The sequence below is a fragment of the Zootoca vivipara genome, chromosome 12, assembly GCF_963506605.1.
Source record: "Zootoca vivipara chromosome 12, rZooViv1.1, whole genome shotgun sequence".
NCBI classification, from domain to species: domain Eukaryota; kingdom Metazoa; phylum Chordata; class Lepidosauria; order Squamata; family Lacertidae; genus Zootoca; species Zootoca vivipara.
In genome coordinates, this window is record NC_083287.1 from 41,911,670 (window position 1) to 41,926,438 (window position 14,769).

The following is a 14,769-nucleotide window of genomic DNA, read 5'->3' on the forward strand; positions in this document are numbered from 1 at the left end:
CATCCGCGAAAGCTTTTAATTTGAATTCTTTTGCACCTACTTTGATTCCTTTAATTGTTTGGACTTCTCTAATTCTGTTCAATAATACTTCTAGGACCGTGATAAACAATAACGGTGATAACGGACATCCTTGTCTAGTTCCTTTCGTAATTTCAAAGTAATCTGTTAAAACATTATTTATTATCAATTTAGCTCTTTGTTCCGAATAAATTGCTTCTATTCCTTTCAGGAAAGATCCTCCTACTTCCATCAGTTCCAGGTTCTTCTTCATAAACTGCCAATATATATTATCAAAAGCTTTTTCTGCATCAATAAACATTAAAGCCGCAGGTTTATCTATTCTGGTCTCCAAGTTCTCTATTACGTCTATGATATGTCTTACATTGTCCTTTAATTGTCGACCAGGTAGAAATCCTGCTTGGTCTTTATGTATCAACTCCTTCAATATCTCCTTCAATCTCATTGCCAATATGTCTGCAAAAAGCTTGCAATCATTATTCAACAATGAAATTGGCCTATAATTTTTCACATCTAGACCATCTGAGCCTGGCTTTGGAATCAAAGTTATGTATGCTTCTTTCCAAGTATTTGGGATCTTTCCTCCTATGAGTATATTATTCATTACTTCTACTAAAACAGATATTAATTGTCCATTCAAAACTTTATAATATTTTGCTGAAAGTCCATCCGGTCCTGGAGCTTTTCCTTGTTTCATTTTCTTTATTGCATTTTGAACCTCTTGTGCAGTTATTGAAGCATTTAGTTTATTTCTCTCTTTTTCAGGAATTTGCTTTAATTTATATTTCTCCAGATATTCTTTTATCTTCTTACCATCTTCTTTTCCTTTGCTATATAAGTTTCTATAATATCTTTGAAAGGCTCTTCTAATTTCCTTTGGGTCTTCTGTCACTTCTTCTTCCAATTTAATTTTATTTATTACACTTTGATTTTGACGTTTTCTCAATTGCCAAGCCAACAGTTTCCCAGTTTTGTTTGCCGATTCAAAATTCTTTTGTCTCATTTGTTTTATCTTCCATTCTATCTCCTGATTCACCAACATGGAGAATTGGGTCTGCAACATCTTTATATTATTTTTGATTTGCTGGTCACCTGGACTAGCAATCAAATTATTCTCATTCTCCATGAGATGTCTCAGGATTTCTTTTTTCTTCTTTTCCTTCTTTTTCTTCAGGAAACTGTTCTTTTGTATTAGGAAGCCTCTCATTACTGCTTCACTTGCGTCCCATACCACGTCCATTCCGGTTTCTTTGTGCAAATTCCAGTAGAAATAGTCCTTCAAAATTTCTTTAGCCTTATTGACAATTTCTTTATCTTCCAGCAGATCTTCATTCATTCTCCATCTAAAGGAATTTTGTTCTTTTCCTCTCATCTCCATGAATATTGAATTATGTTTTGACAATGTTTGTGGCGAAATCTCACTCCGTATTGTCCTGGGCACTAGTTCTTTAGATATCCACATATCCACATATGATCAATTCTTCCCGAACTCTGATTTGGTTCCGAGTAAAAAGTAAATTGCTTCGTCGTCGGGTGTTTTACTCTCCAAATATCTACCAGGCCCAGATTTTCTACCAAGTCAAAAAAGGTACAATATTTGGGAATATGGATGACAGCAAAAAACATAAACCTATTCAACGACAACTATGAACCAACATGGAAAGAGATAAAGAAAGATCTAGAAATCTGGAATAGAATGAAGTTGTCGTTCCTTGGGAGAATAGCTGCAGCAAAGATGAATGCATTACCCAAAATGTTATTCTTGTTTCAAACAATTCCTATAATAAAGGGGACAGGACAATTCAAAGAGTGGCAAAAAATTTGCAAAGATTTGTCTGGCAGGGGAAGAAACCAAGAATAAAATACAAAATTTTGGTAGATAGGAAAGAAAGAGGCGGATTCTCCATGCCGGACTTGAGATTATACTTTGAATCGTCCTGTCTCTGTTGGCTAAAAGACTGGATAACACTGGGAAATACAGATTTATTAGATTTGGAAGGTTACGACAACAGAGCTGGCTGGCATTCATATCTTTGGTATGATAAGAAAAAGGTTCATAAAGGCTTTACGAACCATGTGATAAGAAGGTCATTGTTTGAGGTATGGGAAATAAATAAATCGCTGTTGGAAACTAAGACCCCATGGTGGATTTCACCAGTGGAGGTATTTACGATGAAAAAGATTTATATGGAAGGGAAGAGGCCAACATATGAGGAAATTTTACGGAAATCTGAACACGGTTGGAAACTGAAACCTTATGAGGAAATGAAAGATTCTTTGACTAGTTGGTTGCAATACCACCAAGTAAATGACATATTATCAAAAGATAAAAAGATAGGCTTTGAGGATAAAAGATCCAAATTTCAAATAGAGTTGCTGGAAGGCAGAACAAAATTGTTGTCTAAATGTATAATTTGTTGTTAGAATGGTATACAAAAGATGAACTGACAAAGGAGGTGATGATAAAATAGGCAAAAGATTTTGGGCATAATATTGAATATGATGCGTGGTTGAAATTATGGAATCAAACATTAAAATTTACTGCATGTACCGCCCTGAAAGAGAATGTTTGGAAGATGATGTATAGATGGCATTTAACTCCAGTGAAACTATCTAGAATGTATAGAATGAGTAATAGAATGTGCTGGAAATGTAATGAGAAGGAAGGTGATTTTTATCATATGTGGTGGAAATGCGAAAAAGTTAAAGAATTTTGGGAAATGATATATAATGAACTGAATTTTTTTTAAAAAAAATATACTTTCCCCCCCAAAACCAGAAGCATTCTTGTTAGGAATAATAGGACAAGAGATTACAAAGGAGGACAATATACTATTCTTGTATGCGACAACCGCGGCCAGGACATTGTTAGCCCCAAAATGGAAAACTCAGGATTTACCGACGATTGAAGAGTGGCAGACAAAAATGATAGACTATGCAGAATTAGCGAGATTGACTAGCAGGATTCGGAACCAGGGGGAAGCAAGGTTCCAAAGAGACTGGAGTAAATTTGTGGACTATATGGAAAAGAACTGTAGAAGTTTAAAGACACTTGCAGGACTGAAATAAATCCTACGAACTGACATTAAATGGGAAGTAAAAAGGAACTGCGAGATAAGAACTGAATAGAAAACCAAATGAGGGGAGGGAGGGAAGTCAAGCTCGGCGGAGCATTGTTTATGAGAGTTTGGGAGAGAATTGTTTAAAAAGATGTATGTATGTGTGTGATTGTTTCTGTAATGTTTGTTTGTTTAATGTTTTTTAATGTGTTTTAATTGAAAAATTTAATAAATTGCTTTAAAAAAATAAGAAATAAAAAGGGTGCCCATTGTTCCCTTATCTCTTTCAAGAATAGAATGACATCGGGGGACGACGACAAAAGTTTATCACACAGTGTCACTTTTAGTCGCTGGACAGAAGCTGTAATGTTATTGCACAAATCAGTCATGAGCAGGGAAGCAGCCCACACTAAAACAGGCACTTTTGTCCTTATGCAGACAGAGCCATGTTTTAAATAAGAAATGGGACTGTGCCACATGGTCCTTCATCATCTAGATAAGAACAAGCTGCTCGATAAATACTGGGTACTTGATAAATACTACCTGCTCTAACCAGAACCTGTTCAGTCCTTATCTAACAAATGATAAAGGGACAGTTAAATGACCACTGGCATTTCAACAATATAATTGCCAGGTGATGTATTAATAAAGTAGTGGGGAATGACTATCTAAAAAAGCGATGCCAAAACAGTACGTCGTAACATTACGTTTTCCTCTCATCGTTACTTTGATTGTCATCTGTCTAGGGTTGTCATGAAGGTAGGTAATGAACGTTGGGAAGCAGGGAATGTTTGGTTTTGGAGGATTTGGAACACTCAAAAACTGAAGAGAAAGAGAAGCAGCCCCCTCTGCCAAATTTGAAGACCCTGTACCCTTTCACAAGAAGCATGGCCATATGCACGCATGCGCGCACACTCTACCCTTTAATTAAACTTTTTTTATGTTTCACTCAAATAATTGTCACACACACACACACAAAATCAGGTCAACTGAAGTAGGGCCCAGTCTTTCAGTGGCCACTGAGGTTTAAAATACAATGCCAGTGAAAGGCTTGTAGTGCTCTTAAAAACCTTTTAAAAAGAAGAAGAAGACGAAGAAGTCTGGCAATTTAAGAGTATTTAAAATGAATACAATCTCTGTGGCCCAATATGCTAAAAGTCACATTTTACCTTCTTTTTTATTACAAGACAATGTACAAAACTCCAATTTAAATCCCAGAACACATTAGTCTGAAGTACTATCATTATTCTAACAGCCAAAGAAAAAAGTAGCCTCTGGGTTAAAAACAGAAAAGGGAATTTTTCAACTTATTACCAGCAACAATGATTTCTCCAATCAAAATTCCACCTCCAGCAACACCTCTCTGAACATCCCTCATGATTCAAATGTAGACTTACAAAGTTATAAATCTTTGGAATCGGATGTAGAAAACAATTATGAGGGTGAACAAGTTGAACATAACCTTTCACATTGTGTTATAGCTGTGATGCCTTGATAAGCTTTGCAACCAATCCTGTTTTCCAGCCCTAACACAAACCAGTGACATCCTGAACAGCAGAGGTAGCCATTTCATCAACAGAGATCTGGGGGATTTCTGCAACCACTTCTGAGAGAGAAACGTGTTTTAATTTTCCCAGACAAAAGCTTGGAGAAAAGCAAGGCAGACATTGTCTATCCCCTAATATTAAGCTCTAACAGAAGGCAGCTTGTGCAGTGATACACAGGACTATTTCTCAATGTGCTTAACTCCGCTACACATTTTATTTATAGGCGCTGAGACTTTCTGGCGTCTACCTTGTTTGCCTGGGCCAAAGTTCAACACACTTGTTTAAAACATGCTTTATTGAGGCCATGCACTGGAATAAGTGGAAGCTGAGCAACAACCTGCCAGCTACATGCTTCCTAGCATATGTGACATCAAATCTGTATTTATGCTTACTGTCCTGAGCACTAACAGTACAATAGTGTATATACATACATTTTTATCCTGAGGGTGTACAATAATACAAACACACACACACACCAAGTTCTGAATTTAAAATCCACTGTATAAAGTTGTATGTGTGTGTGTGTGTGTGTGTGTGTGTGTGTGTGTGTGTGTATATATATATATATATATATATATATATATATATATATATATAACTAAATTTGTATCCCACCCTTGCTCCCAAAGAAGTCCAGAGCAGTCTGGTCATCCCAACCTATCTGAGAAGATTAAAACATATATTTAAAAAGGCACTACTGTATTTTAAAACATTATGATGGATAGTTACGAAGCCTGTCTTGATTTTGGCTTTGCCTGGATTGCACCCAGTCTTAACAAGAAATATTCTACAGTGCCGGATTCAGGGTTATGCAGAAACAGAGGTGTTTATACAGCATTTAAATAAATGTATGCAAATGTATGTATATGTACTTTATCTATGCTTCTTTGCCCCAGAGATCCTAGGGGCAGACCCAGTTGCAACTTGAAAGCTGCACAGCTCCTAGTGAAACATAATGTAAAGAAGCCTGCTAGTTCCTTCCATGCTACAACTAAAGACTGTGACTCCATGGCTTAAGATCCAGCCTGATTAATAGTTCTGGAGAACTCAAAAGCCTTTCCCCCTGTTTTTCACCATTTGGTTGGTCCAAATGGTATTGGTAGAGTGTATGGGTAAGACGCCCCTGACTACACATGTCCTTATATAATGTTTTTTTACTCAGTGTTTACCAAGGAGCCTATTTGGAGTACATGTCAGTTGCAAGGAAAGGCAAAAACACAGTTCTGCTCAAAAACACGACAGTTGAAAAAGTTCTCAAGAATACAGGATGGTGTTACAGCCTTGATATCTTGCACTTCTTCAAATTTTCTGATGCATTTTTCAACCCAATGTATCAAATAAATGGGATGTATCAAAATAGGTATTCAAAAAGTAATTTAGAGTAAAATAAGTTTAGAAATGTGTCTACCAAGATTAAACACATATTTAAATTTATATTTTGTGATAAACTATGGACTCTGCTAAAAATGATTTATATGTGTTGTATATGCGATATAACATTGTGCCACCAGATGGTGGAGTCCCGTTTTTCTCTACCTGTTTTCCTGTTTAAATTTACAACACATTTAACTGAAACACTTCTTTGATGTGCCTAGATCCAGCCTAAGTTAAACAGGAATTTTGTAGAGTTTCTGTTTTTATTTTAGAGTCACATATTAATGCAGAAATGGAATGGAACAGAGCCATCAAAGGTGTCAAACCACATCAGGAATGGTAAGCTCTGCTTTCATACCACAGGACATGTGTGGTACTGATCCCCCCTCCCTTAAAATAGATATATTCCTGCTTCCAAACTTTTTTTCTTAACAGAGGGGGTTTCAAACAGAATGATTTTCTAAGTACTTAAACTATGGAACAAAGGGTGAGAACTCTTTAATGAAATTCACAAGCCCCAAATCCACTCAGTTTTAGCCAAATGACACCTTTCCATAACTTTTGAAACATTACATAAGGGGGCCAGCCCACCTCGGCTTTTCAAGGCAAAGTGGCTTATATAAATATAACCTTTAAAAAAACACTTTTTAAAAAAAAATTACAAAAAGTGAGAATAAATGAGATTCACAATAGAAACAACATAATATTCCAACCTCCATCCAGCTAGCGCAAAGGCCAACCAAAGGAAATGAGTCTTTTCCCAAAGGCCTGAAGTGTATCTGCCTGTTGAAGCTCTACTGGGAAAGAGTTCCAAAGGCTCTGCAGAAAAGGCCCTCTCTCCCATGATATCCCACCTCACAGACCTAGGAGATAGACACACTGAGAGGGCCTCCAACTGGGATTTCAGTGTGTGGGTGGGATGGTTCAGCAGTAGGTGGCCTGTCAGATTGCTTGGGCTCAGACTGGTTGGGGCTTTAAAGGTTAAAAACCAGCACTTTAAGTTGGACCGAAAAACATACTGGAAGCCAGAGTAGCTGGTATAATACAAGTGCTATTGAAGCTATACAGATTTCAATAGTTATCATATTAATTATATTGGTGTATGTGTGAAAAATAGGTTGTCCCTGTGAAACATGACCATATTTATTTTATTTGTTTCTATGCCATCATGATCCCAATTACTTACAGATACTGGAGCGCAATTATATTATGGTATATTATACTATAATCAGATAATTATACTTCTAAGAATGGGGTTTTCCATGTTTCCTCCCATCGTATAATTTTCCCTACGAAACAAAATCTTCTCGGTGATAAAAGGCACACAACTCTTACCTCATTGCACTTGCTTATTCGCCTTGCCACAATGAGCTGAATCATTCCACGCTTGTTTCCCTCTGTGGACATGGACCTTCGCAGGGTTTCCATGGCATCTTGGTTCGTTTTGCCCAATAACGATTCTCCATTTACTGCTATTAGCTGATCATTCACTCGGAGTCTTCCATCCTGGCAAGGGAATAATGTTCACGTTAGGAAAAAACAAAGGACCTTTCCGACATCTTTTAGCTAGGAAGAAAAAACTTAATCCTGAGGGTTTATGGTTAAGCGAACACAACTATAATGACTTTTGAAGAAATCACTACAGACATATCGCTCCCAATTATATACATATTTGAACTTCACGTCATTATCATAATCTGTTTATGTAAACAGCATACTAAGTGAAATGAGCTTTTAAGAGTCGTTCCCGTCTTTCTTCCCTGAGTCCCTGAAAGTAATCCCCAAGCCATACTAGTTACAATAAAATTATACAGCATTGTTAATACAGCTCCGCTGAACATTGGGAGCTTCCCCTATTCATCTTACAACATTCAATATTCTTATGAGATGGTGGCATGGTGCATTTATATGTGAATAATCACATCCATAACAGAGTCCAAGGAGCTATGTCATCACTTTTGGCTCCTCTGTTCCTGGGGCCAGAAAAGGCAGAAATAGAGCTTTCTCCCTGGCCTCACTGGACTTCTTTTCCAATTTGGTGTTTTCCATGGTTTGAAAGCAAAAGCAATTCATGTGAGGAAGGGCTGAGAGTATCTGCTTTGGATGTAGGAGGATCTAAGTTCAATCCTTGGCATCTCCAGGTGGGCCTGGGGATGTCTTCTGTCTGAAACTCTGGAGAGCTGCTGCCAATCAGTGTGGACAATACTGAGGCAGAAGGACCAATGGTCTAACTCCATAAAAGGCAGCACCATGTGTTCCTGTAAGAGCATAACACTTGTTGGTCTCTCTAGTCTTGGCAAAAAGGAGAGGGTAATCACTTTGCTGCCATAGGTCTGACTCGTATCATTCATTGCCACCTCTTTCAGGTCTATTGTGTAACTAGCTGGGTGCTACAGGCAATGACCAGTCTATGATTCAGATAGGTTGTGCTGCTAAATCTGCATGGTCAGGCAGAAGACCTCCAAGAATACTGAACCCAGGACTGTAGGCATTCCTCCTGATTGGGCCACAGGAGTCCTAGGAAACTTGTTGAGGGGCAGGGCTGGTCGGCTGCAAAATCTCCCACTGACCACACCATTGTTCTGCTGAACGTTTTATAAGTTCTCAAAATAGGCAGGTCCGGAACTTTGCACATAAAAGAATATTTTATTTTCTTTAATAGTGCTTTGCTGTTTCATTGGTGATCAAGGCGGAAACTGCAGGTGTTCCATAGCAATAAAATATAATAAATTGATTAAATATACTTACGATTCAAAGGAAAAATCAGGAAAGAATTGGAAAACATGTTAAAGAAAATAAATAATGGAAAGTTACCAGGTCCTTTAAAAATGCTAATTATTTATCCACTTACCTTAGAAGCTGCTCCACCATTAATAATGGACTTGACAAAGATGCCCAGGTCTGCATGGTTCTCTTTTGACCGGTTACCTTTCACACTAACACCAAGCCCAGCTGATCCAGAATCATTAAGGGGAACTTCAAAGGTGAGGAATTCCCTGGTGCCATCAGGGGTAAGGACAAGATCTTCTTCTTCAGCTTTCTGTCAGGAAAAGATTAGCCACGGCATTATTTAAAAGCATTTCTTCTTTGTAATTATCTTCTAACTACAGCTATTAATTTTTCTTAAACATGTATGAACTACAATACCATGAACATTCCTATTGAAATTCTATGCAGAAATCTGTGATAATAGTGCATCTGGCACCACCTTCAAATAATAATTCCTAGTAACAGTTGTTGTGCACGTGTGTGTGTGTGTGTGTGTGTGTGTGAGAGAGAGAGAGAGAGAGAGAGAATGAGGAAAAAGGGGAGAAAGAATGTGTGTGTGCATAAGTACCATACTTTCTGAATTAAAACAAATTTGAACCATTCCGTTTCCAAACAGGAAATAATTATTGGCGGCATTAAAAACCAACACATTTTCTGTTGCAAGTTCATTTGCCCTTCCAAATAATGACATTTGAATATTTATGTATTCTGAGCAGCAAGAAGGATACAAACAGCAGGCAAATAGATAAATACCCATTAGTCATGTGCTCCATTTTTCTTTTGCAGTTGGGATTATTAATAATGTTCAAAGAAACGTCATATAAAACATTACAGATGAGATCAGGTAACGGTAAGCCTCTTTGCTCTTGGGTGCCAGAAAAGTCATATGGGGCACAGCTGTGAATACTAAAAAAAAAACTTCGACATTTCACATCTGTTCTACTTTCACACTCCTACCTTTGTTGCTCACAGTACACTGCCTAACTCCAAATAAATAGCAAAGATGGTGCTTGCTGACATAAAAAGAGTGAATGGTTGACGCTTAGTAGAATTCAGAGATAGAAATAAAACATGCTGTTGTTATTGCTAGATTAAAATTAAAAACCATATCTTGCCATTTTGTGATTATTAATTTGCTTGGTCACTTGTGGTGACAATTTGCTTTAGGTATACTGCTCTAACTACTGGAAGCTCCCTCTCCTGCTAGAAGATGGAGACAGAGTGCAGATTCAGACTTCATAATGCTACTCATATTTATTGAGTGTACTGTGCCTTGTGGGAGATTTTTCAGTCAAACCCAACCATGCATAACTATGCTAGCTAGTAAATGAAGGGGTTAAGGACCACAAAGCAGTGCATTTCTAGAGAAGCTGTAAAGGGGAGGGGTAATATCTCTGATGTAGGACATGTTGTGCTTTGTAGTTTGTCCACATTTGGTCCCCACCCTGCACTTAGCTCTCACCTGTGGCTCCTAGAAATTGTCTGGATACAACAGTAGGAACGGCTTCGACTGGCCAGTTAAACCAGGTGAGGATAACCTTTGGGTCTCAAACCCTTGGTGAGTTAGAGACTTCCCCTGAACACAAAGACAGCCTCTGGCAGATTGAGCAGACCAGACTAATAGTGGATCCAATGGTCAAGAAGGAGGTTTCTGTGTGTGCTGTAGAGGGATGTCAGGGGCAAACGGGGCTTGTCAGACTGGGAAGGTAGCCCAAGTAGCAGAAGGAAAACTCTGAACATAAACCTGTGCTGCTTTGTGGGATATCTTCAGGAGAATAAAGTAAACCCTTCACAAATCCAGAGTGGAGTCCTAAGATAGTTGCATGAGTATCTGGCAACTCCTTCAGCCAAGCTGGAGCCAAACATATTGCTCTGCTTTCCTTTGGACCACATCAGCAAGGCTGAGACAGGGGTCTTGTTGATTGAGTAGCCCAGGACCTCCATATACATGGCCCAGGCTTGCGCCCCACGGAGGTCACTTTGGTGCTGCTAATGCAGAGGTTTGACATCACCTCCGGATGTGCACTCCATTGTCTCAAGACAGACAGATGCCAACAATACTAATACTGGGTCATTCAAAGATCTAACAACCTATATTTTAAACTCTGCTGAGGGCTTTTAGGGCTATTGAGTGAGTCAAGCCCCGTGCACTTTTTGAATTCAGGCAGTCAGCCACTTTTCTTTGGCAGTTTCCCACACATGTGGGACTTCAGAATTAACTAGTATTCCCCAGTTATTTCCCAATACGTCTTTCTGGGGAGCAGAAGAAGAAATAGCACACTAAGAGTAGCAGCATCCACAGTACTTAATGACAACAGCAAATCTATAAAGAATAGAATAGTGATGGGGTGGGGGGACCTCATCTCAATTTGGAACTGAATCAGCACTTAAGAGTAATCAGAGAACTCCCAACAAATATTCAATTCCCCCACGAGTTGGATAAAACATGTCTGGCCACAAAGTCCTTCATTAACAATAAGTAAGTGCCCATACTGCTAGTGCAATTGTCATTCATACATCATAGAAGTTGTAACAGTTGTGCTTCCTGGGTCAAGAACTAAAGTTTCCCAGCAATTTCTATCAGTTATTTGTGTATGCCAGTAAACAATGATTTCCCAATGATGCAAGTTCTTCCTGAGACAATCCAACCTTATGTGAATTCTCTCCATCCTTCACATCCCAGTTGAGTTACTACTGTATCAAAGCTAATGTAAAACATGGCTAGCTTCAGGCAGTGTTATGAAACTAACTTCAAGCAGCAATTAAAAATTAAGCATGGTAAGCATTAGCACTGGTGCAGACGTTACACTGCACTATACACTGAAAGCAATGTTATTTGGGGGCAGAAGCCAATGGGAGAGCAAATGGTTTTTAGGTATAAAGTTCCAAGTTCAGTCCTCCATGTCACTAGTTAAGAAATTATCTCCAGAAGTAGGTCTGGGGAAGACTTCTGGTTGAGATAACTTCTCCAGGATACATAAGCAGCACTGGGTAACATAGTATTAGCTGAATTTACTTTAATGGACTTCAGCATATGCTGGCTGGTGTGAATGGCAGCTGTGGTCCAAAACATCTGGATGGTACCAGGTAGCTGAAGGCTCCACTATATTAGTGCCTTACAGGTTATTGCCCAACAGGAACAAACCATCACTTAATTACTGGCAGTATAAAATACTGAGACCAAATCCTCCAAAACTCTTATTTTAAGACTCTTATTTTAAGAAGGAAGGAAACACTGACCATGTGAAACACAACAGTGTCACCAAAATCCCAAGATCATGAATTATGGCTTCAAAATGCAAGGGGAAATATGTAAAATGTGGCATTTAAAAACTGAAACTGAAAATATAACACAATCACTGACTAATTGCAATAACTTCCATTTGATCTTGATATGCTCCAAATTAACAGCTTCAGCACGTCAATCAAAATACCTCAACATTATTTTCATGATTAGATGATCCGCGAAAGAAATTTATTGCTTTGCATGCCCCTGTCACCACAGAAATAAAACACACAAGTCAATTTGTGTGCTGTAATCGTTGAACAACAAGGCTCAACTCCCTCAAGAGTTCTTGCATACCATGTCCAAAACAATTAGCAACTTCACAATGCTCTGTTCAGAGCTGCTGTACTGAAGAAAAGGTCACCTGAAATGACTTCAGTTGAATGAATGAAGCTGCTCAAGTATGTAATTTGCAATAAAAATGCAATGGGTGATAAACTACATAGGTGACTTCTTTGCCTCAAATTCAAACCTAGCATCGGTGAACAGTAAGTGACATGCCATCATTTGTTTCCATGAATTTTGTAGCCACCACCCCCCCAGCTCACCTGAAATGAAGCCCAGGTATATTTTCAGCTCCTGTTAGCCTCGCCTCCTGTATGTCTTTCTAGACAGGCCATTCTATCATCCTATGTGTCCAACTCCAACTTTAAGAACACAGTCCTCTATTTGAAGAGATTTGAGACGACAGTCCTCTGCTTGATGGGGTTTGTCTATCTGAAGAGCTGTCCAGACAAAGTCTGGTTTAAAAATGAACTTTCAGAAGGGAGAGCAACAGGGGCCTTAAAGTTGCCTATCTGGGCATCTGACTAAGCAGGCACACAGGTCAGCTGCTCACAACCTTCCCCACTAAAGTGAAATGTACTATTTTTGTATTCAAAATATACACATTGTTTATAAATTTGCATCTATAAACCTGTTAGCATATGCATATTTTATGTAAATCTGTGTCTTCTTCATCTCCTTTTTTGTGATGTACAGTACAAGTGGGCACCCTAATACATTCTCATTCTAAGTCTGTCCATAGAAACAAGAAGCCAAGAAATGTCCCCAAAATGGATATGGCACCTCCACTAGCTGAAGTTTGGAACACAAATAGGCGAAGACACAGTAATTTCTAACGGGGAAGGAACTGAAAATTGTGTTCTTTGCTTTGCAAAAAAGAACTGGCAGCCAGTATTGCCAAATGTTAGTTGATGACAGAACATAAAGGACCAGCCATAAATTTTGGGATGTGAAGCCCATTATGAGAGAGTCACACAACTGATTTTTCTATTACAAGTTTCTACAGTAATCTCAGTGCAGAATTGCACATGGTTCCCAGTCAGGTGACTGAAAGTACTGGCTTCACAGCCCCAATGTGCTCAGCAAACACATCCTTGCTCTGGTCCTGATACATGATGATGGAGCAGCCCAATGTGCAACGCTCTCATTCCCAAAACTAAATTCCATCAAAATCTTGAAATGATTGCAAAGTCACTTTGCAACAGGCTAAAAGTATTGTGTAACTGAAACCAATTAACAACTGTCTGTCACTTATTCCAAGCAAAGTGAATATGCTGCTGCACAGATTCACCCTGGCCCCGAAACTCTTCTTGGAAAATGGACATTTTAATTTTTTTAAAAAAAAAGGTGTGGGGAGAACATGGAACAGTACTAGATGGAAGTGTGCAAGGAACATTGAAGACAGAGAGCATTCCACTCAGCATTAACATTTGTTAGAAGAAAAATGAGAAGGGAAAAACAAAACGAAAGTGAAGTGAGTAGTTGATTCATGGAACACAGAGAAAAGAGTCCATGCAAGTTATGGTATTAGTTTGATCTTACCAGAATACTTTTCATGTTAAAAGAAAAGCGAATAACATGGTCAGAAAATATATAGTGTTCATATCTATATTTCTGATTATGTACAGATAGATAGAAGAAGCTGACTGTATTTGGCGACAAAGAAGGGATATGTACAGAAAGAAAAATGATGGAAAGGAAGTTTGGAGGAGATACTAGGGCAAAAATATGAATGTTGGGGAAGTAGCAGTCAGTTTGAGAAGGGTTTTATTTTTTGAGGGGAGGGTAATGCAGCTAACTATTCACAGTTACTATCGACCTTGATGGAGGAGAAACAATGGTCACAGACTGAATAAGAGATCAATTTCCAGACTGTCACTATTTTCAGGTGGGGTTCAATGACATAACAGCAAAATCACATTGCATAATTATAGTTGCACATCATATCTACCGTACTTTCCCAAAAGATTGGACTTTTATGTTAAGTGATAGGAAAAGCCAGTGCAAAGTATGGAATAACATGTGCTTACACATAGTGTTGTCTACCCTCACTACACATACAGAAGGCTCATTAAATAGCCAATGTTGTTTACCTCCCTCCAAACAAATCAAGATGAATGTTCAATTGACAGGAAGCACCTAAGGTGTAAAATAAGACAACCCAAAGGGATTTGTGAAAAATCATGCAGAGGAAGAGAGACCAAAATTATCAAAGAACTTAAGGATATTGTACATTTAAGGGAAAGGAAAGTAAGGGAAGGCCAGATAGAAAACTGTAGACAAGGGGTTCACGTTTGGACAGCAGCAATTAGTAACAGTCAGGAAATAAACTTAAGGAGCATAAATTAAGCAGAAATGAAGGACCTGAATGTTGTTGGGTGTTTTTTTTTTTATCAAACTAACCAAACTCATGAAAAAATTGCTGACTGTG

General features: G+C 38.4%; 1 protein-coding gene across 4 annotated transcripts in view; it reads right to left on the minus strand.

Annotated features, from left to right (window-relative positions):
• The window catches only part of PARD3 (par-3 family cell polarity regulator), a 568,363-nt gene that overhangs the window by 191,463 nt on the left and 362,131 nt on the right, over positions 1-14,769 (minus strand). For all 4 annotated transcript variants that reach the window (XM_035129016.2, XM_035129014.2, XM_035129013.2 and 1 more), the window contains 2 exons: positions 8,850-9,038; positions 7,334-7,504 (listed from right to left, as the gene is read on the minus strand). In XM_035129016.2, coding sequence (XP_034984907.1) covers positions 7,334-7,504; positions 8,850-9,038 — 360 coding nt within the window. The remainder of the gene's footprint in view (positions 1-7,333; positions 7,505-8,849; positions 9,039-14,769) is intronic.